The sequence below is a fragment of the Balearica regulorum genome, chromosome Z (assembly GCF_011004875.1).
Source record: "Balearica regulorum gibbericeps isolate bBalReg1 chromosome Z, bBalReg1.pri, whole genome shotgun sequence".
NCBI lineage: Eukaryota > Metazoa > Chordata > Aves > Gruiformes > Gruidae > Balearica > Balearica regulorum.
Window position 1 is genome coordinate 47959321 of NC_046220.1, and position 27373 is coordinate 47986693.

A 27373-nucleotide genomic window follows, 5' to 3' on the forward strand; every position below is an offset into this window, starting at 1 on the left:
ATTATTTGAATCAAAATGTGAAATAATAATGAGACAGTTTCCAAGAGCTAGGGGAATTATCTATAGTAGTGAGCCTGTCTGCAAGAGACAGTGATTTTTCATTCTCCTATTATCAAGATGGATCAGAAACTCAACTCAAATGCAACCCTTCTCTAAGGAATGAAGCAAAAATGGCTTTTGTGAATAAATTCAAATAATGAATAAATTAGAACTGAAATCTGATTATGGTGAACTCACAAACAGAAAAATATATGGTATTTTCACATGATACATTAATTATGAATTATTAGGTAACCTCTCCTTTAACCATCACTCTTTTCTGTCACTTCTGATGTTTACAAATTCCTCAATAGATGCCTTAACTACAAAAATATTGCTCCAAAGCATAATACTTACCATTTTTCCAATCATTGTCAGGTATGGGCCAGCATGCTGATTCACAGCAAAAAGATCAAGGAGCCGAGCATACCAAAATATTATATCCAAGCAGTAAAGTAGCCTCCCTGCAGTTTGAACAGGGGGGTCCGACCACCGCAAGCTAAAACCAATCATAAACAGGACGATAGCTATAGAATCAGTAAAATTCCAGTATTCATAAATCCACACCTTCACTTTTTGGTGGAATTTTCCAGGTTCTGAGATAAATACCTGAGTAGAATGTGGGGAAAAAAACCCAATGAAACTCCATTAAAATCAGAGATACATTCTTTAACCTTTTCTGTCTGAACTGTTTCATGATTTAGGAATGTATCATTTCCCCCCCACCTCTCCTTTTTTTTTTTTTTTGGAGGCCCACATACCACATATTGCCATTCACTGTGAACTGAAGTTTGTACTTAATCTATAGTGACGTATTGCTCAAGTGTGCCACACCAAACAGGATAGCTCTTCCTAAGGAAAAATGAGTTCTGAGCCTGAACCCATTCACCAAAGAGCACATTCCTCAGCAGAAAAAAGCAGCCAGCATAGAACTGTTATGCATATGTATCATTATAAATTAGCGAACATTTTCTAGAGGAATAGTCACGACCTGCAACAGCCCTTTCAAAAGCCCCTAAGTCATGGAAAGTACCAACCTAACCTTGCTGATGGGAAAACAACTAATGCCTTTTATTTCAGACTGAAAATATAAAGAAAGATCCTTGTGTTCCATCAAGGACATGCTAAAAAAAGGAGCGGTGGCAACTAGCAAGGTAAAGAATGAAATGTTCACTCCTTGAACTGTGAGGTGCCCCAAAGGGATTTTAAGCTTCACCGAGCAAATGTGTTAAGTGGAATCTTTGGGAGGCCATAAACAAAACCTTTGCACATTGCACAAGTGAGGCCAATTATGCAGTGCTATGTAAGATCACACTGATAAGCACCAAGCAAAGGAGAGATTTCGAAATGTTTCACTCTGATCCTGCAAGAATTTACGCATATAAACACATTAAAGTAAACAAGTGATCCTACTCAATTTAGCGGGACTAACTCACATGGGGAACTAGCTGCAGGATCAGGGCCTTAGACTTCAACAATTAGTTGATACAATCTAGAGAAATAGAGGTGTGTAGTCATATATAACAAGACCCTCAGCGGTTAATCAGCTGCACGTGTAAGACACTGTGTCCTACAAAGCCTTTGGCAGCAGACCAGAACTAGTACATGGACAAAGAAAGTCAAATAGAAGACATGGATTTCAAGGTCTCTAATAAATGTTACTTCTAGAAATAAGAGCTGATGTTTCCACCGTCCCACCATCAACACAATGAAACAGCACAACAGAGATTTCCAAAGTGCTTGCTATTTCACGTTCATTTTTTTTTCTCAATTAGACAATCCTGGTGTAGATTTTTTCAGTTTTATCTCATGCAGCCACAGAACTTGTATGTTTATCCAAGCTTCAATATATTCCCAGCATTTCTGCTGCTCCTTGAAATCCTTCACCTCTCTTGTATTGATGTCACAGTCTACTGAGTGATCTGTTGTAACAGCATCCTTCACTCAGAACTGTGACTGCTTTTTTTGCAGTTTTATTTCTTTCAAAAAGTACAGCATTTCAAATGTCATATAAAAAACAATTCACAGTACTATTGTTTACTATGTGCCAATTCTACAGTGAAGATATGTCCACTCAGATACAATAATTTGGGAAATACATAGCTGCATTTGTCCCCAACCTCAAGTAGGTCTGGAATGCAAGTTGTGTTCAGAAGCTCAGATCTAATCAACTGCAAATAATTGTGATTAATTTTGATTGGAATATCATTTTTCCATGCTTAAGGAATCCAGCATTAAAAGTTGATGGTGTTTTTTTCTAATTTCGTTTATAGAGGCTCCTTGATGGAGAGCCATAGATTATTCTATGCATAACAGCTACTAATTGATAACAATGTCCACACTCAAATTAAATATTTAAAGACAAATTCCATATTCATTATAAGAAATCTAATGGTCCACTCAAAAAAATTTAAGAAACAGGTGCCTACATCTGGCCTTCAAATCTCAATTCAGCACAATCACCCTCAAGTGATCTGCACATTACCACTGGATTTACACAGAACAAACTTTAAGATGCGTTTTCAAAGCCCAAGTACTGGACTTCAAATAAAAGACTTCTCAGAAATAAATGTCCTCTATAATTCTTTCCTCTACTAAATTCTCTACAAAAAGAATGCAGAATTTGGCATTCTTCAGTTTATGGTATTCTCTGGTTTAGATGACAAGTGTGTGTGTAAAAGCTTACCTCCCTGACTTTTTCAATAGCAGTGCTGAAAATATAAATGATAACAAGCCACTCTTGCACACTCGGTCTTGGTTCCATCTTCACCAACACAGTGTAAGTGAAAAGCATGAGAAATGCCATGTACGCCATCTACAAAACACACAGTATATAATCCATATGCACAAAAATTTCCAACAAATTTCTGCAAACATATTAACAGGTGATTAGCCTGGCTATGTGTATTCAAACTACCGGGGCACTCTCAGATTTTTGAGCCCAACACCTTTCCTTCAGTTCTCCAAAGTATTTTTGAATGGGAATATCCTTAAACATCATTTGGAAATTGGTGCTTTAGTGTTGCAAAAACGGGAGCAGAAGACGAACTATTGCAGCGCATGTTCACCTAGTCCCCAAACCCATATATGAGACAGACTGTTTTATCTGCACGCCGTTATTTGAATGTAAAGGCAGTGCTATGCTTTTATCCCAACCTTCTGTAGGAGAAAGTAACCATTCTTAAAGCTATGTGAATCACTGCTGGTTAATCAGTGCCTTCCAAAACACAAGAAGAACAATATCAGGTGGAAGGCACATATGTGTACTAGAACACACTGTAAATGTACCTCAGATAATAGGTTAACAACCTATAAAGCAGTTAACCTATTAAAGGAGTAAGAGTTTATGTACATGGTGGTCTTACCCAACAGGCAGCCTGATCTTAAACATCCTAAGCTTTACTCACACAGGGTTAGTTACTAAAATGGATTTAATAAATACATATTTCTTTATAGCAAATTATCTCCTACAGATTAATATTCACTCCTTTAGAAACCATTCCTAAAGAAAGGGACATGAATATCTGTGAGGTATCTAAGGTATTTACAGTCAGCTTCAAATCTATCTTTACATGTGCAATTAACCACTGTAAAAAGCTGTGCTCAAGTTTTTCTTTAGTTCCTTATAATTGGGGTTCTTTTGTTCTTGTTTCTTTGTTTGTTTTAATGCAGCTGCATGGTTTTAGCAGAAAACTTTTCACTTAACTGTGAGAGAAATATTCAAATGTCTTCCCATCCACCCCCACCACTAAGTGGCTGCAAATCCATACTAGGTAAAATAGAAGCAGCATCAAGTGGTATTTGAAGGATCAAAGGAGAGTTTTGGCAATCCAGGTTCTAGTGTGATGACCAACCGTGTGAAACCAGAACTTGACAATTGGTGCATTGTAGAACTCATAGATTTTTCTAGTGCCAGGCAGGTTTCCTTGTCCACCATCTACTTGGCTTTCATCAGACTTCTGAGTAACCTTCTCCACATCATAATCCTTCTTTAAAAGGAAACAACATTTTAAAAGTAAGAAACTGTGGTCTATGATTGCAAAAGTTGTGTCATTTTAGAAGGAAGACAGGCACAGATGTTTAAGCTTTGTTCTGAATATAAAAACCATTACTGTAGCTTGATTTTGCCTGGTTACAACCATCTCATTTGCAGTAATGAACATGCACACTTTTTCACTGTAAAATCTAAAGCTTGCTCTTATGACTAGAAGCGGTCTTATGACTGGGCGTCAGCAGACCTGAATCCACTCCTGTTTCTTCCACATGTTTCTCTAAGTCTTTAAGCAAAGTCACTTAATCACTCTGTGTCTCACTTTCCCCATCTGTGGAATACAGATAAGTAACGACTCCCAGTACGACATAACTGTGTGATAGAACTCCACTGACAACTGTGGCACATTCTGAAATAAGCAAATGAGCATCACATTTCCCACTGATGTATACAGTTGCACAGAAAATGTTAAGACAGTGAAATTCTAAATACAGAATCTAATAGCTATTTTTGATGTATTGTACTCCTGATCAGAACATGAGGATGAGATAAGTACTCTCTTACAAAGATCTGCCTACAAAAAATACAGGTAACTTCTTTATCATCTTCAGCAAACAAAACAAAACAAAAACTGAACAAAAACCCAAAACAAAATAACCCCACCACACACACACTCACACACAAAAAATCAAACACACTTGATTCTGTATCCAGAGTTTGACACTTGTCTGAGTACCACTCTGAAAAAACAAACCTCTGATTACCACTGAAGCCTAAGAAGAGCTTCACACACAGAGCAGTGGGCAACTGACAAAACCAGAAGGTGCTGAAAGGAGTTTTCAGAGATGAAGGAGAGAGGCCTGGGGAACTACAAATAGATAATAGCTGGGCAAGGTTGAGGGAACCAAACCACCTTGTTCAGTTTTGTTTTAATGCTGGCCAATTGCCTTGGCCAGTATCAATGCTAAAACTTACTGCGACTAGACGTGTGCAGTATAGCACTTTTTATGTGACATTTATCCCTACTATACAACATTTCCTTGGGTTATCAGGGGAAAACTTTTTTTTTTTTTTCATCACATTAGACTCAGAAAAGTGCTAAACCAGAGAATTTGATACACAGAATTATCCCAATGTGTTAACATCAGATCCTCCAAGGTGGAGAGAATTTGTCCTATAAAAGAGTGCAATTTCCAGCTGCAGCAGGTCACTGGAATTTATGACAGTGTGTGAAAGATGCTCTACATGGCACATGTACACTGTTGAAATTTCCTGTACATTTTTCTATAATATTTCATATTCAGAGTATTTAAGAAAAAGCAGTAGCTCTGCCTTTTGTTTTAAACAATACTCTATATTAGATAAAATCAGAAGTTAAGCTTATTGCTAGCACAGGAAGGAAGCAGCCCTGTTTGAGGCAGGTCAGAAAAGTGCTTACGCACATTGCAATGTTGCCTTCTACCAGACTACAGGGGTGATCTTGCTGCAAATAATTACACTTGCCCTGTCCTCTGTATCATAGCTATTACCTAACCCCATAAAAAGCATTTTTGAACTGACTATATTAGACAAGCACTGCAGGAGATAATGGCTTCAAGCATTTTTTTTTCATCAGGGAGAGAAAACACAAATGTGGCATTGACAGCCTACCATGCTGCTGTGAAAGCCCTCAACAACAATCTGCTTTTTTTATTATTTTACACAAATTGAAAGTTAACTGAGAAGCTCCCAAGCAATCTACAATGCTTCTCTGCTGCAAGATAAGCAGAGCAGAGCAAAAATGATTGCCTGACAGCTCTCATTTGACCATCCTGTTGTCATTGGTTAGAACCTCACCAACATCTGCCTTTTTGGATGGAATTCTCTGTGCCTGCTGTCTACCTCAGAGTGAAAACTTCTGGAAATTTCCAGTCGAAGGAATGCTTTGTCGAGAATGAGAAAAAGAAAGAACATGCAATTCTGCTTAGCAGAAGTCTGGGGGAATTCAGATCTTAAAAGGCAAAGACTTCACATATGCTGGAGACTCTCCACAGACAGGCCTAAGAAGGACTTCTGTGCCACCACAGGTCCCTGCAGAGTGTTTCTGGACTCAGTTCAGGTGACTAAACCAAAAGCACAGTGCTTCTCTTGTGCTTTAAATGGCATATCTGCTACACTCAAAGGATGCAGAAATAGAGACAACCTGTTTTTCAACAAGGAGGGCAGAAGCTAGACCTCTGGAAAGGCTCTGATGTAGTTCAGGAAATGAAATCTCAAGGAGAGTGAAGGGTGGCCATGGAGAGGGGGACAGGCTGTGGCTGAGATGCGGTGCAGAGGCTGCTGGCCAGGCAGAGCAGGAGCAAGTTGGAGAGGATGCGATCTGGACTGCCTCAGTTCTGTTGTTTCCCTGCTTTGGACAGCTTGACTGGGCAACCTGAATTAAGTTTTATGGATGTGGGTTTGTGTGTGATAGGAAACCAGTCTTGGTATACAAGATTACATAGGTATTTATCTGCAGCTTGAAAAGACCTTGTGTTCTAAAATACCTGCGTAACTGTCAGATAATTATAACCTCATTATATTTCTGTGAGGTTGGGAAGGATTTTCTCATGACCAGTACAGAAGTGACACCCAGGACAGATGAAGTGACTTGTCCAAGGTCACTTCAGTCTGTATCCAAACCTGGGATCAAACCCCTATTTCTGGAGAACTGGGCTCCAACACTTCCAGCTGATCAGTGTCTTCTCACTCCTCAGGCTTATACTGTGGTAAACAGACAGATCCGGATACACAAATAACTGATTATCACAGACTAACCAGAGACAAGGCATCTTTAGAGCTGGTTGGGCTCTGATCCCCATGATACCATGTGAACTGGTGGAAGTCTTGAGACTGAGGCACATGAGACATTTCTGCCTTGCTTTTAAACTCCAGCATCAGGATGGTGGGAGGCAGGAGAATACTTATAATGACCTAAAAAAGAGACACAAGATTCATGAAATTAATTCAGCAGTGATAGCATAGACCTGAGGCCATAGTCAGCCATGCATGCCCAGTGCAATTCCACTGGCCTGGGAGGGAGCCACTGCTGCAGAAAATCTCTGTATCACACTCCTACAGCCTCCGGAGAAGTGTGTTGCTCTTGACTGTTTTGTGGCTTTGAAGAGTGTCAGTATCTGGGGATACTGCTCCCTATGTCCGGAGGGCATTCCTCCCATCAGCAGCTCTGCCAGAAAACCAGCAATGAGGGGCAGCAAGAGCAGGTAGGAAAGGACCGAAGGGTGCTGAGAGAATGGGAACAGCAAAAAAAACTTCACAAAATGCATTCTTCCAATGTTATCCCACAGCTGCTTTTGCAAAGAAGTAAATCAGAAGCAAGTACTGTCTTCCCCACACACCTCTCTTTTCTCTCCCAGATGTGCACATACCAATCCATGCTTGAGCACATCTGCCTGAAGCTGCATTAGACATGTTCATAACTACAAAGACAGGTATAAAGCACCTAAATAGCATCTAAATGCTCAGAAAAAGTTAATGTTGTTACCTTAAACCAGGAGTTCTTCCGCATTTTCAGGCGTCCCATCCACATATCGGTCAGCAGCATCTGTGTGCAAGTGTGGGATACGAAAGGCCGCAGCCCCACTGACACTGCTAGTTTTAAGCAAGTTGAGTTGCTCCAGTTTTTCAGTTCATAGGTCAGCAACTTCATGGCCATCTGCTCATTTTGTTTGAATGCTTTCTCCAGCACATCTAAGGCAAGCTGCCCAAATTCCCTAGAGCAGAAAGGAATTGACAGTTAATCTAACAGGAATCAGTCAAAACTCAGAATCACTGCTGCAAAGAGGTTGGTTTGTAAACTCCATTAATTAAAGTTCAGCTAACAATCTCAGTAAGTATGCCTTCTCCCATTTTTCCCATTGCTTTATCAATATATCTAGTGACAAATAATTTGGGGAGTAAATCTAACTATTTAACCCTAACGACAAGGTTTAGGTTCACGCTGTTTCCTATTTTTTTATTTGTTTTGTTCTTAATGTCACTCATCGATCAAAATGGACCCTACAAAGTTCTGTGGTTTTCCTTCAACAACAGACTCATCACTGCTATGGGCAAGCACCGTGAGCAGTTGAAAAACGTCTTCTTTTACACTGGCTCCTAAACATCTCTGTAGGGAAGACTCCTCAAGGAAGATACACCTTCCTTTACATTAATCTTTGGAGCTGCATGCAAAACAAGACAGCACATCTTCTTGTACTTTGAATAAGAGGTATGATGTCAGCAAAGCATACAATATGTCATTAACAAGAAAAATTACCAGAAAACACTAACATGAAACTACAAACTTACTTAAAGAAAATTCTTGGCCTACTTCATTTTTTATTCACTTAGTTACTTCAGCATACATCTTTTTTTAGGTCTTACACAGAGCAGGATTTAAGCACTGGTTTTAGTTTGCTCAATACCACGTTACAGATTTGAAAAGTCCGACACTTATGTGCTATATGGCTTTTTAATGAAGGAAAGCTGTAAGGGAAATTACCTATATTTTAATTTTCAAATACGCAACTAGGTAACATGCTAATAGCTTTCCTTTACCTTTTGACCAGACTGCACACCAATACATAGTTCCATTATACAATGTGAATAGTGGGCAGCTGAAAGTATTTCTTCTATACTCCATAGTCCATGGCACCACTAACCCTACAAACTCTTAGTGGATTAGAAAAATATCTAACCATTCTAAGCACTGCTGAACTTTAACAACTGAAGTGAAAGGAGAACTCATACTTTGAGTACTTCTTGAGTTCTTCTGAAGTGTCATCCACCATGTTGCTCTGCTTAGCTTCATGTGCCATCGCCCTGTAGAGTTTACAAGCCACAACAGCTTTGACCATGGCTTCCTCTCCGTGCTGCCAGAAGAACATTGCCATCTTCTGCCTTTTCATTAATACTGCCCAAACCAGGAGGTCGTTATAGGGGTAGATAAAGCCAGATGACTCATAGTTCTCTGTAAAGTTTATATCCTCTTTTGATTTCTTCTTGCACTTATGGAAAGCAGTGGATCTTTCCTATAAATTTGTTTTTCAGAAAAAAAGAAAATCTCAATGAACAGTTGAGGTTCAGATTCATGTAAACAAAACTGCAAACAAATCTGAATTGCAAGTAGAAAACTATTTGATCGTTATATACATTTAAGTCATAAACCACAGCTAGGATCACATTCAGATTAACAATACGAAGAAGCTGGTAATATCAGTGGAGGAGAAACACTCCTTGCTCTGTACCTGTGCCATTTATAGCTTCCCCTTCCATAATGTTGGGCAGTCTCCAAACCCCATGATAACAAGATCCTACTTTCATTCTTTTCCTGTACTTGTGCCATGACAGGAGAAAAAGCAATCAGTAGACTGAAACATACACCATGGCCTTGTGATACTTAAAAATTATTTTTACTGTCTGCCACATTTGTAATGTAAACTTGCTATACATTCATGTCTGGATATTTCTCCATTAAAGGCAAAGAAAAAGTCTTACTTGTATAAGTGAGGTTGTCTCAGTGCTATAATGATTCATTTCAGCTCAGACTAATTCCAGTAATGCCCCTTAAATTAATTGTACTATATGTTTTGTCTGTCAGATATACATATGTGGTGATCTTTGTTCTTTTATCATTCTGTCTTTGAAAGAAAATACTGTGTCATCATTTCATTTTCCAGATATCAGAACTGTATCTCTTCTTAGTAGGCTTACTGAAGCGACTTTAATCAGCATTCATGAGAAAAACATTGGGAAAGCCAGACAATTCCTACTGTTGCTTCCCAATAAGAAAAGTTTTCACCCATGCTTGATGTTCAGAAATTTCACATTTCAGTGAATGAAAGCCCTTAGCAACAAATGGATGGAAGTTAAAAAGTATCAGAGGAGAAGTCTGAGCTTGATTTCAACATTAAAATTACAAGACTTGTACTTCATGAACAGTGAGCAGCAAAATATTGCTTCCACTGGATTTTAAGCAGAATTATGATAAATAACAGCCTGACCAACATGTGTCTAAAATCTCTCAATAAAATTATTAGCAACCTAATATGTCGTAAGCAAAGTCCAGAATAAGCAATTATATTACCTTGCATTTGTAAGGCTGTGCTGTTCTGAAGAACTGAGAATGCAAAGTACTTTCAGCAGATCCCATTCTGCTATCTGTTTGATTACTCTGATGAAAGGAATGAGACAGGCTCTGAGAAAAGCTGGATAGCACTCTCTAGATCCAAAGGCATACCATAAAACACAAGGAGAGAAATGCAAATTAGAGATTAAGTTTGCCTGTACTTATCTATGATTGCAATGGTGCCTGTAGAAAATGATGTTATTCAATGACTAGTGAGTCAGCAATCACTGTAACTACCACTGGAGCTTATACCATCAAGGAAAAAATAGCCTGTTTCACATCTAATTTAAAAAATATATATTTTACTGAATCTCTAAATTCAAAATACTGATTTCCCCAATAGCATCCACCAATTACAACAACAGGGCTTGCACCAGATTGGAATCACTCAACCTGGAAGCTCTTATAAGCCTACCCTTATAAAAAATGCCATAAGCCCTTTAAAAGACAGAAGTTCTCTGAACTTTTTGCTGGCTATTCCCTCCAATGGATGGCATGTCTAGCATCCCTGGGCATTTTGCTCAGTGTTGACTGAGAGGGAAGAGTGCTACCAGCTCAATCACTAATGCTCTTCCCTGCAGTTCCTAGTTATAAAATCATGTGGTTTCATCCATCCCCGTTAAGGTCATATTTCATGAGGATACAGTGAAGAGTATTACAACTGCTCAAATATCTCTTTTCAAGCATTGTATTAAGCCAATGACACAGAGGTAGCTGTGTCTCTATGTCTCTATTCACTCCAAGTAACAGTTTTCATTATTTTTTCTCATTTCCCCTGATCACTCTGAGGTTCTTCTATTAGTCATTAAGGCAGTACATGGGGATGGGAGAGTTTTGTTGTTTGTTTTATAACATATGGAAGTATTTTAATCAAAGTCCAGTTCTACTCCAAAAACCAGGGAGAATTCTTATGCAGTAAATCTGCTCCTTCTGTGATGTTGGGAATCACATTTGGCTGATTTATTGAGAAGTTTAGCCTGTTTTCAAGTTACTGGGTTTGGAAAGTCAATGGCGAAAATGAAAGCACTAGTATGTTTGCACGACGTTGTTGTGAGGCAGTTTGTTTGTAGAGGTGATGACACTAACACACAGACCTGGCACAATGCTATGCCGTACAGTGAAACATCTTAAGGGTCTAGGAGGTGTAAAATGGCACGCGTGTCCAAGCACAGCCCTCTGCCTGCAGAAAGCCACTGCACTATGGGTGCAGCCTGGCACAGCCAGCATGAAACTCCCTGTGATGACCCGTGTGTCACCGAAAAAACTCTGCCAGGCAAACACAGCTCATTGGCCTGGGCGGGAAGATGCACCACTAGCACTGAGCTGCTTCTAAAATGTAAGACATTTGCTCAAAACTTAGGTCAGAGATCTCCATGTTGCTCTTCACTATGCCATGATGACATGCTCTAAGTCTAGTTCAATACCTGTGGAATTCATTATTTCTGTGATGTGGTTCAAGTTGCAAGAGCAGAAACATGCAACTGCTTCACAAAAGGGAAAATGCTGGTTGGTACAGCCTTGGCAATATTTATTGATGGATGACAGACAAAGAACACAGCCTGGCTGCTGCACACAAAGGTAAATTTACTGAACTAATAGTTAATTTAGCAATCATCACGGGTGGTCTTGGGGGGCAGGAAGTAGTTTGGGGAGGGATTTGTCTGTTTTATTTGCAACCTCTCCACAGCTGGCAAAGAGATTTACAAAATGGACAAGCATTGCATACATTTAACTGATGCTCTTCAGACAAACCACAACCAGAGCTATTTTCAGCTGTCACATTTTGGCTTTTCTTGATGACCATTGGATGACCATTTCACAGAAGTTACCTTGTGTTTTCTGTAGAGATCATTGTAGAGAATCCGGAAATGCTTCCTTGTGTAGCTGCTCCGATAAGCTCCACCAAGGAGGTACTCTATCACCAGCCCAATATCAATCAGTGATATCTTGTAATCCAGGGAAAGGGTATTCTGAAACACCAAATGTCACAAGCATTTTATGATGCTATTATATGCAACATTCAACCATGTCAGAGTCCAACTACTATGAGGGGAGTCCGAGACAAGGCGCAACTGAGAGCTCCTGCATCTGTCAGGAAAGTGTACACCTTCAGTAGGCATATGAAACTTGCCTAGGAAGAAGAACAGGCATATCTACACATTCGGCCTGAAAAGTGTGATGTCCACAGTCCACTGCACCCACACCATGTAGGGACCTATACTGCTACACAAGACCAGCTGCATTGAACAGTGGGGGTAATGGTTCTTCAGGTTAATCACCAACAGACAGACAGACTGACAAAACTCTCATGACAAGAGAAAACTAGCATTGTATGTCATTAAACTAGTTAAAATGAAGAGATGGATGAAGCATGTATTTAATGCCGTAGAGTAATTCCTGAAGAATGATAATCTCTTGCAGAGGCTCAAGCCTGTCATGACAACTAGATGGCAGCTGCATGCGCATTAGCTGTACCTTCTGAGGCTCTCACCACTTCTGTTTAAAGCACCACTGCTTCCCAGTTTACCTTCACTGTCCTCCCAAGACACAGGTTCGTCACAAATTCTCTGAAGAACAGATTATCTTCCATGCAGATTTTAAAGACTATTGGTAAAACCTTAAACCACAGCTCTTGGAAGTGAAAAATGGGCATGTACATAGATGGGATCAGAGGCATTATGTTTACTTCATGGTGTATGCCTTTCAAACTGTGAAAAGTCATTTTCTTCATCAGAATGATTTTTTTTTTTTTTTTTAATAGACTTTAGTGGCAAGCCTCAGTACAGCTAGCTAGGACCACCCAGGCCTGGGGAACAGAAGGCACCAACATGCTGAGGACTCTGGGGCAAAAGCACATCTCACAGGAAAGAACTTGCCAGCTCTGTCATTGAGAATTAGGCAAATATTTCTGACTACCTATACTTACAGATACTTCTCTGCACTGTAAAGCATATTTTATGCTACCAGGGCAGATGGCAATGTATCTCCATTCAAATGTAGCAGCAGCAAAGCTGGTCACACTACTGAAGAAAATATTCTGAAATCCATGGTTGCATCACTCTGGTAACTGTTTCATCTACTGTGTTGCCATATTTCATAACACTGCAACTGCATGACCTATTCACAGAACACTTACGCATACTTACAGAAGCTCTGGTGAAAAAGGCGTTTAGACTTATTTGCAGGTTCCAAGTGAGTTTAGCTTACCCAACAGCGTAGAAAGTTCTGAAATTGTGCACCTACTTTTTACCTAAATTCCACTATTCCATTTCAAGTGTCAAAAGCTTCCCTTTAGATCATACCCTGAGTTTTCCCAGAGTGTCCTGAGATGTAACCAAGCCATGGCTTTTAGGAGAGGGTCATATCAAGGACCAAATCACTTCAGTATCAGTGAGAAATAGAGATTTCTCAGCCTGGAAAAGTTCAATACCTTTTCAACACTGAGATCTTCAGATCTATGACATAAATTAAACCTCCCACATGTCCATCAGTATGGGAAAACATAGCAAATAGCTTGCTATGGAGACCAGAATACTCTACACCTATCTACAGAATCATCAATGGGATTGACATGGAAGTCACCTACAATAAGAAAATCATACCAAAAATTCCACTCGAGACCACAGAACTCTGCAAACAGTCAGACTTACCATTTTATCTTAGCATTCCTAGCCTGGAAAGAATTAGCCAATTAATCTAGTTTTGGATCTAGGCATCTCCTGCAGTGGAGACTAGATGCAGAAAGAACAGCTCATCCCTCCCTGGCTAAGCAGTGCTGTGAGGTACAATAGATAACAGAAACATGAAATAAATTAACTGTGTAGCTAAAGAAGGCTGCCACTAGACTACTAACAGACCCAGTGCTCCATGCAGTAGTCATCCACTGCCACCTTCTGTTCTCCTAAGCAATGCAGCACATTGAAATAATGTATCTTGCCACAGTATCTTTTTGCTACTGCTCAACAAGGAAAGACTGTTTAGCTTTGGGGGAAAAAAAAAAAAAAAAAAAAAGAAAAAAAGAAAAAAGAAAACCTTAATGCAATGAGCATAATTACTGTACTAATTCACAAAGTCTTTTGTACAATCATTTCATAATGTCACTGTAGTAACTTGAGAAAGAAAGTCTGATCTACATGAACTGCTTGGCTTTGAAATTAAGGTACAGGACCCTTGGGAGCATTCAATGATAGTATGCTAGTTAATTGCTTAGGGGGATCGGTGGGATGAAGATAAAACCACTTAGTAGATACAGGAGCGTACTAATGAACCCACCACTTCTGTTCCTGAAATTCCCCTTTATTACCTAATAGCAGTGTGCCAGTGGACACTGAAGTTCTAAGCTACCATTTTTGCTCCCCCACCTTTCCTATGTCTATTACCTGTTTCACATCTCGAACTAGGTGATGCAAAAGTAGATTTGATGGTCCTTGTTTCTGTGGTGTGAAAAGAAAAGTCAGTAAACAAGTGTCTAATGTCACTCTACATCAGAAAATCAATACAGTAAAAGGAAGCAGCTAAAAGATCTTCAGAATAAGATGCTGTGATTCAAACTCTCCCCACTCAAACTCTCCCCACAAACCTCTTCAAAAACATGTCAATACCAATCTGCAGCACCTCTCTTTACTATCTGAAATCTTGACATATTCTGGAAAGAAGTTGGTATCACTTTGATTAAACAACATATCATTTTCAGCAAGATAAGCATGTATCACATACCAGATTAAAATCAGAACATATTTCTCATGAGCTTCAGGTGCGTAGTCAGTCTGGTTCTTATCAATGAATTAAAAATAAAAAGCTGGAACACCAATCCAAAAATCCAACATTACAATGAAAAATGATCAAAGCCTGTTAGTTTTCAATTTTTTTCAAAAATCCTTCATAAAAATGTGGCCTAATTATCAAATCTTTTAAATAAAACAGTATTCTTTCTAGGCGTTCTTATCTGAAGTTATACACCATGATTTCAAATACTCACTGTATTGTAGAGTTCTTCCAAATGAGATATGGTAAGAAAACGGTGCATGTTCACTCCATGCTCTATTAACAGCTTCACAAAATCCACACGGTCCATCACTAAAGCATCCATCATTGCCTGTTCCAAGGCACCAACCTCCAGAAGGACAGAGATGAAGGAAAAGCTTAGAAAATTATTATCTTCTTTTGGAAATAAATAAAACATTCCTGAACAGCTAGGGATCTCTTTATCACAGTGACTTGTCTTAACCTATATTTAAAGTGCATAATACAAAAGAAAAACATGCTAGAGGAAGCATCTGCATAAAAAATCCAACAGAGAGTGGGAGTAAAACTGAGTGTGCATAAACCCAACGTCTGTAGAGACTTCTACAAATCTAACTTTACAACCAGACTATGATAATACATTCCCTACTCTTTAATTCACTTCAGAAGCTAATGTATGATAATGCAGGGAGCAGAGGAAAGCCTTTCTTTTTTGACATATGACAAAAGCCATTTCAAGGTACTGTATTTCAAGATCTCTCTATAGAACTTGAAGTTCTTTAAAGCAGACTTCTTTTCAAATATGAGAGAGAACCTGCGTTAGAATAAACTCTCTCAAAGAAAGACACCACAAAGCTGAGCTCTACCTACAACAGTGTCCAAATGGTGAAAACACTCTACTCATGGCACTTGCATAGAGCTCAGCAGGATTTCTACATGCAAAATAGCAAAGGAGTTCACAGGAGGTTCATATAAATCCATATAAAGAATTTCTACAGAACACGTATGCACAGAAAACGCAGTGCGGTGAACAGAATGAGGACACTGGCACACAACTGGGTCAGGTGCTAGTGCTAATTTGGCATGTGAAGTTAATCCTTTCCATGTACGCATTTACGTCTGGTGGAAATTATATTAAAAGATGACCAATAAAATTTCCAGAATTGTCACACGTGAAAAGAAAACTTGTGCGCTGTTCCTGAGATACTGGTGTTTCCTCCAGAAATATCTCAAAGTGACCATTCTTGTATTAAATTTCCCTGAGCAGTCATTCCTTGCACTGGCAGTGTCTCTAAACAGGTTGAGACATCTCCCTGGTAACTACTATAATGACATTCTTTGTTGTAAAGTCCATTTGAGACTGAGCTGACATTTAAGAAGAAACATAGTTACAGCAGTTACAACCTTTACCTTCTGAACTTTTAGGACCAGAGTTGTAAAAAGAAATGGCCACAATCTGTGCATAATTGTGCATGTTTCCTTAAAACACTTAAAAAGACAGAAAAATACTAAGACTACATGGACATTCACCTAAAAATTGCTGCTTAAATATCTAATTCAAAATATGAATGCACAACCACAATAATCAGGCACAAATTGTAGACCCTGGCAGACCCTGACAGTCAGAGGGGTAGTCCTCTTCAATTAAGAAGGCAACTAAGTCAAAAGCAAACTTTAAAAGTCTTTGTGCATTTTCTTTTTTTTTTCTTTTCTTCTTTTTTTTCTTCTTTACAATGCACGAAGAAAATATTGTTATTTAAGATTTTTTTTCCTGCTTGTCACAAAAAATCTTTCAGGAACATATGTCATTCTAATTTTTGCTTGGAGAAGCAGCAAGAGATGTAAGGTTTGTTTATTATGAGCTCTTTACATCTTACTTGAAGGGGAGAACATACTCATTATTCCACAATGACTTTTCATTCAAAATGGTGCTGAACAATTGCACTGGAATAGTACGAACAGGTACATAGATCTTTTTCAAACATATCAGAAGCAGAAGTAGGAGGACTGCCAGTGAATCTGTAAGGCCACAGAATGATCAAGGTATAAAAGAAACACACAAGGAGATAAGGCTATTGCAGAAATGGTAAATTAATTCATTGCCTTACTGCTCACTACAGAACATGTTAGGAAAGGTCCCACATCAAAGCTCTTCTTTACAGCAGACAAATCTGAGGAACTCTGTCAAATTGAAGACTCAGCAGAGAAGATTACAGAAGTCATCCATAAAGTGGTAGCAAATTGTCAGGACCAGGTGGTATTCACCTAAGAGTTCCCAGGGAACTGAAGTACAGCTGAAATCAGCCCCTCTAACAGCAGAATGGAAGACAGTACAAAATATGTCAATTTTCAATTTTGTACCTTGTTGAAAAGGAGGCCGATGGGGGACCTTATTGTTCTGTACAACTCTCTGAAAGGAGGTTGTAGTGAGGTGGGTGTTGGTCTCTTCTCCCAAGTGACAAGTGATGGGACAAGAGGAAATGGCACCAGGGGAGGTTTAGATTGGATATTAGGGAAAAATTCTTCACCAAAAGGGTTGTCAATCACTGAAACAGGCTGCCCAGGCAAGTGGTTGAGTCACCATCCCTGGGAGTATTTAAAGTACATGTAGATGTGGTGCTTAGGGACATGGTTTAGTGGTGGACTTGGCAGTGCTAGGTTAATGGTTGAACCTGACAATATTAAAGGTCTTTTCCAACCTAAATCATTCTAAGATTCTATTGTTATATCATTTATACTAATTCACGAATCAAAGCAAGTTTCACCTGCCACACTTCTCATGTAAATGCAAAGGAATGATGCAGACTCACAGGCCTTGCCAACATGTATCTTCAATGATAAAAATGGCAAAAGCGTAATGTTTCCTTCTTACTCCAATAGTATAGAATTTGAAGCCGCAATATAGATGGTGTCGCTCTTTCTCTAGTATCTTACACAGATGTGCTTCAATAAAGCTTATCTACAGTTTACAGAAGAGTTGTTGAAGGCAAAAAACTAAATAAGCACAAATTAAAAAAATGTACATGCTACAAAACATTGAATGAAGACATTGGGAAAAATACATTTTCTTCTTAGAGTCAAAATATAAGGGTATAAAAAAAAATCATAGAGGCAAAAATACACACAGGACATTGTGTATACAAAAATTTTTTCCATATTCCATAAAAACCACTCTGTTGGACAGAAATACTGTTAAGGTTATGCAAACACTCAAAAGTTATGAGATAATTCATCATCATGAATAATGGTACAATTATTCATTGCTCCATCATACACTGTGTTTCCCCAGGGGGCTTAGTCTTATTCAGAGTGAGTGATGCCCTCTTAGAAGGGAGCTATTCAACATTTTCTTCTAAATTTATTGTTCCAGGCTTGGCACATCCCTTATTATTCACACACCATTCAAATCCTGAAAATGAAACCAGAAATTTCTTTTTTTGCCTTTCAGTGGGCACACAACACCATTTATTTCTACCAGATTTTGTGCAAGAACATGGTATGATCATCTCCACTTCACACATAGTGAACTGAGCCCAAAGAAGTAACAAAAATAAACAAACAAAAAAATCCTTTAATTCATGGATGCCCAACTTTAGACATCTCAGGCATAGTCCTCCATCTATTCAGCCTTATACACCACAGGAAAACAGGGACTGCTGATCAATAAATTCAGCTACGGTCACTAAAAAAAATACACTCACTGTCCATTTTCCAAAATTTACGTTGTAAAGAAGAAAAAGCACCCAGGACTGGAAAAATCAACCTTGTAATTCTTGGAAGAAAAAACTTACTAAGTATTTCTGGGAGCATCAGGTATAATTTCTTGAAGAAAGTATTTACTTTTATAACAAATGGGAATAGCATGCGTTGAGGAACACACAGTTTTATATTTATCATCTATAAAAATCATATTATGTACATAGAAACTCACTTAGGGAGGGTTATACTTAAATACTGGATTACATCTGAAAACTTGAAAAACACAATTTATAGGAATGATTCAATTGCTACTATATGTTCATTCACATGCTTATAGTTAATGTAGGTCTAAATCATGTCTTGCCTTGATTGCAGCTATTCCTAAGAAATAATCTCTGAAATAATGACATGATACCATGTTACCACAGTTAATTCTACTTTTTTTTTTTTTTTTTACGTGGTAACATCATAAAGGAGTATGATTTCTGTATTTCTGTCTAGAGCTAGGAAAATAGAGGCAACACTCCTCTGGAGCTACTCTTTCTGGAGAAAAGAGTACTCTAGGCTACAATGAAATATCCTTGACCACCAATAGTTGTCAACAGAGGCTTGAGGAATACATATCCAGAAGGGCAACTGAAACTATTTGGAAAAGCTAATAGCAAAAACTACAGGAATTCTACATAGCACCTCTCCTCTGGGGAAATAAAGGTATTTGATTTTTTCATCTGATGTATTCTGCAGTTGAATACTTTACAATTTTAAGAATAATGCCTCTCCAAAATCAAAGATGATTACTCCAGAAGACTGACTCCAAGCATCAAACTATTCCTTAATTAAAGCTTTACAAATGCAAATAATGGAAAATTAGTCATCATAATAAAGTGTAAAGGCACTGTGAAAAATAAAAGGTAATAGTACCTTCCAGTGTTGTCCATAAACGAGTATGTGTTTCTTGGCAATATCTAGCCGGTTCCAGGCCAACGCCAAATCTAGCTGATCTGAAGCAGACATATTTGTACCTAGGAAACAAGTAAAGGACCTAGCAGTTTTTGCACATCAATGTTACTCCTTTCCTTTGAAAAGGTAAGACAATGGGACTGTAAGTCAGATGAAAACAGGTCATATTTTTACACAGGTACCTTTCAAGAGTGCAGTCAGAATTGCCAAATCAATGTCCTGCTGATCTTCTGACTCCGCATCAAATATGGTGATCTGTTAGGATTGCAGAAGTATACTATTTGAGGTGAGGCAGAGAAGTCTGTAGTTATTTCTTCTTGGTAAGGGCTGTGGTAGATTAAATCATACACATTTCAACACAAATGATGGCAAAGGCCCAGACATGATTTTCCTTTGTTTCAGACAGAAAATGTACCATTTTGCTTTTTAATGCAATGTCATCCAGGCAAAATGTAATCAACCTACTGCATAATAACATGAGTCTATTTCCTTTTTATTAGCCTTTAAAGCTGACAAATGTAAAAATGCAGCATGGTTGATATCTACTCAATTTTCAACTAGAAAACAGACACTCAAATAAAGTAAAACAAAAAATAATAAAAACATATTGGGTAGTTACCACTCTAGTGATCAGTGCTACAATTGTCATTACTCCTGTAACAAATACTTGGTAGTCCATGAAATTTGAAAAGTTGTGACAGACTAGTGAAGTTCCCACTGACTGAAAAAGGGGAAGCATAAGCCCCATTTTTAAAAAGGCTAAAAAGGAAGACCTGAGGCCAGTCAGCTCTCAACTCTGTGCCGCGCAAGATCATGAAACAGATCCTCCTGGAAACTATGCTAAGGCAAATAGAAAACAGATGATCGATGACAGCCAACTTGACTTCACTAAGGGCAAATCATGCCTGACAAATTTGGTAGCCTTCTACGATGGGGGGATAAGGGAAGAGTGACTGACGTCATCTACCTGACTTATGCAAAGCATTTGATACTGTCCTGCACAACATACTTGTATCTAAAATGGAGAGGTAAGCATTTGATGGACGGACCACTTGGTGGATAAGGAATTGGCTGGATGGTCACACTCAAAGAGTTGCAGTCAATGGCTCTATGTCCAAGTGGAGACCAGTGATGAGGGGTGTTTCTCAGGGGTCCATAGTGGGACCAGGATTATTTAACATCTTTATTGGCAACATGGATGCTGAGATTAAGTGCACCCTCAGCAAGTTTGTGGATGACACCAAGGTGAGAGGTGTGGTTGATACTCTAGAGGGAAGGGATGCCATTCGGAGGGACCTTGACAGGCTTGAGAGGTGGGCCCATGCAAACCGCATGAAGTTCAACAAGGCCAAGTGTAAGATCTTGCACATGGATCGGGGCAATCTCAAACAGGGATAAATGCTGGACATTGAGTAGATTGAGAGCAGCCCAGCAGAGGACTTGGGGGTACTGGTAGACAAAAAAATGGGCATGACACAGCAATGTGCACTCGCAGTCCAGAAAGCCAATCGCATCCTGTGCTGCATCAAAAGAAGTGTGGCTAGCAGGTCGAGGGAGGTGATTCTCCCCCTGTACCCCACTCTTGTGAGGCTCCACCTGGAGTACTGTGTTCAGTTCTGGTGCCCCCCGCATAAGACATGGACCTGCTCGAGTGTATCCAGAGGAGGGCCACAAAGATGATCAGAGGGCTGGAGCACCCCTCCTATGAGGACAGGCTGAGAGAGTTGGGGTTGTTCAGCCTAGAGAAGAGAAGGCTCTGGGGAGACCTTAGGGCAGTCTTCCAGTACCTGAAGGGGCCTACAGGAAAGATGGAGAGGGACTGTTTATCAGGGAGTGTAGTGATAGGATGAGGGGTAACAGTTTTAAGCTAAAAGAGAGCAGATTTAGATTAGATGTGAGAGAGAAATTCTTTACTGTGAGAGTGGTGAGGCACTGGAACAGGTTGCCCAGAGAAGCTGTGGATGCCCCATCCCTGGAAGTGTTCAAGGCCAGGCTGGATGGGGCTTTGGGCAACCTGGTCGAGTGGAGGGTGTCCCTGCCTGTAGCAGGGGGGTTGGAACTAGATGGTCTTTAAGGTCCCTTCAGACCCAAACCATTCTATGATTCTATGATTCCATGATCTTTAAGGTCCCTTCCAACCCAAACTATGATTCTATGATTCTGTGAGTCTACTCACAAATGAGCACCTGAGCCACTAAACAAGTCAGCACATTTTGAAAGTACATTTCAATACTCAGAGACAAGTTCTAGCACAATTCTGTTATGACTAGAAGAATGGATGGAAACATTTCTAAATTATAAATATGACACTACTAGAGAAGAAAAAAAGTAGGAATTGATCTTTCCTGCAAAAACAAAGATGTCTGGCCTTTTACTAACATGAGAGAGGCTGTCATTTCATAAGCAACCACTGAGACTTGAGAAGTTAACAGGCGCTGTGGAGCTATTAAATATATGAATTAGCACAGACACTTTTGTGTATCTTTCTATTACAGACAACACCATCACTTCTACAGCTGTTTTGCCCACGCCAACACACCACAGAAAGAGCAAAAAGGGTTATAGCACATGAAGACATCCTAAACTCAGAGCGTGAACCCCACTCACGGACTCTCTGTGCTCCATGCATTCCATCAAAATGTGAAATAGATGACTGGACTGTTTCTGTCCCAAACTAAATGTGTTATGAATCATCACCAAGACCTCCTCCTTCACTTGAGGCCGCAGCTCCCTGAAAAACAGATATACAAGCAAGAATAAGTACATTTTTATCTACTTTTTACCAGCCCAAATGACACCTCAGCAAAAGATGAAATTTGTGCTAAGTAGAGACATATGAGAAACCTTCTACTTCTCTGCTGACTTATTCCTGCTTTCTTTCAACAAAACAAAGCAAAGGCATTCCATAACATAAATTATTATTCACACAGGCATTAGTTCTGACCATACATATATCCTATTGGAAATAGAAAAAATGAAAAAGTTAACAGTTTCTAAAGAATCGTATATCCATATGGAGCTAAAAATCATCAAAAGTGTAGCAAACTTTTTCTTTCTTTCAATAATCATATAGGGATAAAATTAAATTCCTCATTATTTGTTTATTAGCTTTCATACCTCTCCCATCCTTTTCCTCTCATTTATCTTTCTGTTAACCTTTCCATCCACATTTTCATTTATTTTGAAATGGTAGGAATTTTTAATTTTTTTAAGATGAAAAATATGGAAGAAAAAGCAAGCGAAGAAAAAAGTTCTCAATACAAAACACTAGGGAAAAGGGAAAAATACTACACCCACCCAACCCCCCCAAAAGGATATTTAGAAAAGATAATAAATTAATAATTAGGATATAAAGTTTATTAAATTGTTCAGAGTTTTTAATTAGAACAAACCCAGGCCACCTTTTTAAAATTTGCTTTTTTATTTAAAAAGCCCTTTTGACTTTGAAAAACTTTCTACAAAAATATTAATTCGCTATACAAATATATATATATATTTATTTCCAGTTTGGGCATAAAATTTTCATCAAGGTAGGTTTAACAGAGTCTGCACCGGAGGTGACGAAAAGAGTTACAGCTAGACAAGGATGACAAATCTGTGTTACTGCTGGGAAAGCCAAAGCCAGAGAACCTTAGCCCTCCCTCCTACCCCAGCAACTAACCCCAGCCCTAGTTTCAAAAGCTTTGTGCAACCCAAATCTGAGCCCCCTAACAGAATACTGATGGCAGGAGAAGGAATCGAGTCAAAATCCAAGCAGGCACGCTGGGGTCACCCAGCAGTGCCACTCACCAAAGGTGAGAAACTTTATAATAACTCAAAATAGCCCGATACAGTTTATTTTTCCTCTTCTAAAAAGCCATAGTAAATTTGGCAGAATTCTTTCAGCACTAGCTTGAGGCAGGGAAGGAAGAAACTCTGCTCTCGCTTCACAGATGTAAAAGCCAGCAAAAGACCATGGCGGGGTCACCACTAGAAGCATTACATATTATCTCAGAGGTTCTGAGACAGGCATTTTCAGGTCCCTCCCAAAACAACAGACCAAGGAGAAGGAGCATTATGCCACTACTCACCCCGTATCACCCGTGTGTTTGTGGGTAAAAGCCAGGATATCTGCAGCTCTGCCAGTGCCCTCGTAGACCACCACAGGGACAGCTGGGCTGGCCCTCACATACTCCCACACCATTAGGATGACATTAGGGCCTCCTTCCACCACCAACCCAACTATGGGTACACCTTGGCCCATTCCTGTTTCAAAACACACCTAACCAGTTACAAACAGGTTGCAGTCACACAAAAAAATCAGAACATCTGGTAAACCAACACTCATGAAGTAGTCTCATACATGGTTCAATGGAGAGGAAATCATGCCTTCACCATCTCTAATTTGACTTACACTTTTTAAGACTTTCACAGAACTTCTGCAACCAGATCAAAAAGACCATGAAAACCTCCTGATAAAATTGAAAGCAGCCCTAGCATTGGAAAGAAGAAACATCCTTCAGCATATCCCTCTGCCTTTATACCATAGCTCCTACACTCAAGGACATTGATGGCATTTGAAATGTAGTCAATAGCCATTTGCTTCCCCACACACATAGAAAAGTTATCAGGTACTTCTTTACAGCCTTTTTCAAGTTTTACAGCAGGGTGGGTTTTTTTAATAATCAGAAATAAATTTCAAGTGAGATGCAACAGAAATGGAAAAACAACAGAAAGTCTGACTTGCAAAAACTCATAATAAAAGATATAAGAGGCTGAGTAAGAAGCTCTAAATATGAACACAAAAATCGGGTAAGTTTCTAAGTTTGTAAATACTATAATGTGAATAGATAAAGGGAACAAGGATTCATAATAACATCATAACTCTGCTGATGTCTTTTTAATATACCTCAAGATTTAAATCATTAGATAAGAGTGAACTTCCACAAATAATTCACACAATCTAGTGCATAAATAGAAATAATTGTCTGTGTAATAAATATTTCATTCATGAGTTCTATACCATAACTCAGTTACTGTATAGGCAAACAATGGAAGTTACGTAACCTGACCTAAAAAAAAAAAAATGGCTGAAGGTATTCCTTTTGCAACCAGTCTTTGTTTCTGTACCTGAGGAGGTCACAGGCTTGCACTATAGAAGAGTGACGAGGATAAAAATAATCAACAGAGGAAGAAGGATGTGAATTCCGCTGACGTGACAATTTTTCCACCTAGTAAAATGCTGGGAAACTATCTAGTGCTGATACTGAGACCACAGAAAACTGCAGAGAGCAAATCCTCAATACTTATTAAATAATCTGAGTCATTTAGATGTCTCTACAACTGAGAAACCAAAACGTGAGTTAGCCCAAATGCATAATGATTTATAAAAATGCTGTCCTTTTTACTTTCCTATTTTCAGAGTTCGAGACACATGCAATTAATAACTTTCAAGCTCAGAGAAATCTATGGCAAATGAAGATGTGCAAGGAAACATCAAGTACCTCCACACCTTTAAGGATAGGTTTCTCTGTCATAAAGGTGACCACAACAGTACTCACTTGTGTGTATTTTTTGAAGTGATATGTACTTCTCCAAATTCCTCCTCAGCATCATTTCATTCCCATACTTGCCTACTGTCCCATCATCTGCCATTAGAAAATGAGAATGCATGCTGTTGAGGGTACTTAGCTTGCTGAGTGGATTACCAAGAGTCTGGTACAGGCAAACTACCTAAGAAAACCAAAACAAAAAGATTTTCAAAGAAACCAACAAAATATCACCATTTATGTTGCCTTGCTTGTATGTATTTCTTCATCATATTGTGGTCTTCTGAAAGTCTCCATCATGTTTTTTGCTGCTCTACTCAAATATGGGTTTTCATTTGATTCTTAACAGCAACAAAACCACAACTAATACCACAGAAAGCATGTCTGATTAGGCTTGCAGTCCTTAGTCAGAGCCACTGCCTGCCTTTCTTTGCAATAGCTGGAACATAGTGGCATTTTTTTCCTGAGTGTATTCCCATTAAAAACACGTGACCTACCATTTATCAGGAATCATTTCACCTTACTTGTCAAGTGGTTTTAGACAGTTATGTTGATTGTGCACTCACATAAAGTTCTGGTTTATGAATAAAAATCACACATATTAACAGCCTATTTGTGTATACAATTAACCTGATTGCTGATCCTGAATCACATGAATATAGAAATACATCATTTACAACCACAAGAGAATTGTCTAATTAATTGAATTTTCAAAACGGAATACAATTTTCTATAAGAAAATAAATATTTTAAAACTATTTATTTACACACAAAAAGCAAAATACAGTGCCTCAACATGCTGCAGAATTCTACTGCTGAGCAAAATCTAAGCTTCTATTACTAAGAAAAAATATCAAACCAGTGAAATGAAGCAAACAGAAAATAAAGTATAATATCTCCTGAACATGAAGGCTTCCATTATTAAAATGTGTCCAACTCACATCTTTTCCAATGAGATCCCTCTGGTTTTCAATGATACCCCATGGAGGAATCCCAACAGCACAGATCTTTCTCAGGTGTGGTGAGGCACGGCCTTTCAGCGCATCCCCTACATGCCTGGACACTCCTAAACAGACAGTTAATCATCATTTTTCTTCTACATGCAGAGACCTGCTACAGGACACCAATGAAAGGGTTTCCCATCATTTAATTTTTTCTACGGTTATGCTTTAACCAGACACAAACCATCCCACCCAACTTGTATATTTGATGTGCACTGCAGAAATTGTAAGGCTCAGACTTAATGCACTAATGCTTCAAACTCAACACCTATTTCTAATTAATCATACTCATGTATGTTGCTAATGGTGCTTTCTACCTCCATGAACCCTTATTATTTACACAAATGTGCAGGAGAGTTCTCCTATAAGGTCATCGGATTGAATAAAAGCTAAGGAAGTAGAGCCATTTCAGTTCCATGGTTTACTGACTCCCTCAGTTTTTGAGAGTAGTCTACAGGGAGTTGCAGATATTAATAGGCTAATTCATGGATTATCCTCATTCAAAACTTTATTAATTATAAAACACAATTTAAAGTTAGATTTGAAAATTGTTTCAAAATCACTAATCACAGACTTCAGAATCTAAATATTTTAATGAAGTAGCTAAAATAAGTTCTGGTTATCTACTACCGGTGTTCCTTATTACAGGCAGAATACTCTGCTCTTCAATAAAAAACCAACCAAACAAACAAAAAAACCCAAACAACTATTAAAAACATTCAGAATTCCTGTCAACAGCAGAAGAACATGATGTCACTCTTTGAATTATGCATTGTTCCTTTAAGAAAAAGCTTCCTTTTGTGCTAAAATATCACAAATTATCAAACAATTTTGTTATATTTGCCCTAAATGTATATGCTCATAAGCAGAGAAAGAACACCAGAGGAAGACTGAAACAAAGAAAAATAATTACACTACCGCTGTTGATGCCTTCTGTAATTATCCATGCTCCTGTAGTCTCAGCAGCCTTCACCAATCCTTTGCTGAACACCTGCTTGACCTTTGAGGGAAGCTTGAAATTTTGAATGCCTCCATGAACAGAGATCACTAGCTTTGGCAACTCCATCTGCCACTCTTTAATCATCAGGTGCAACAGCTGATCCAAACTGCTATCATAAGAGAGCCTAATATACTGGAAGAAATAACAATTGGTAAAATAAACATCCTTTAAATACTCCAAGAGAAGAAACTGCAACATCTTACAAAGTTGTCAGCATTAATGTCTTAAAGATTTTGTGCAGGATTAGAACTTTCACAATACTGCTAA

At 38.7% G+C, this 27373-nt stretch overlaps 1 protein-coding gene across 1 annotated transcript in view; it reads right to left on the bottom strand.

The window, feature by feature from the left end:
- TRPM6 (transient receptor potential cation channel subfamily M member 6) overlaps window positions 1-27373 on the bottom strand; it is an 88873-nt gene that overhangs the window by 35916 nt on the left and 25584 nt on the right. The window contains exons 5-21 of the mRNA XM_075739251.1: window positions 27025-27238; window positions 26047-26171; window positions 25118-25289; window positions 23648-23822; window positions 22185-22308; window positions 19760-19832; window positions 19539-19639; window positions 15154-15288; window positions 14555-14608; window positions 12005-12145; window positions 10134-10268; window positions 8798-9078; window positions 7554-7782; window positions 6827-6982; window positions 3894-4028; window positions 2726-2854; window positions 397-648 (exon numbers count right to left, since the gene is read on the bottom strand). Coding sequence (XP_075595366.1) covers window positions 397-648; window positions 2726-2854; window positions 3894-4028; window positions 6827-6982; window positions 7554-7782; window positions 8798-9078; window positions 10134-10268; window positions 12005-12145; window positions 14555-14608; window positions 15154-15288; window positions 19539-19639; window positions 19760-19832; window positions 22185-22308; window positions 23648-23822; window positions 25118-25289; window positions 26047-26171; window positions 27025-27238 — 2631 coding nt within the window. The remainder of the gene's footprint in view (window positions 1-396; window positions 649-2725; window positions 2855-3893; window positions 4029-6826; window positions 6983-7553; window positions 7783-8797; window positions 9079-10133; window positions 10269-12004; window positions 12146-14554; window positions 14609-15153; window positions 15289-19538; window positions 19640-19759; window positions 19833-22184; window positions 22309-23647; window positions 23823-25117; window positions 25290-26046; window positions 26172-27024; window positions 27239-27373) is intronic.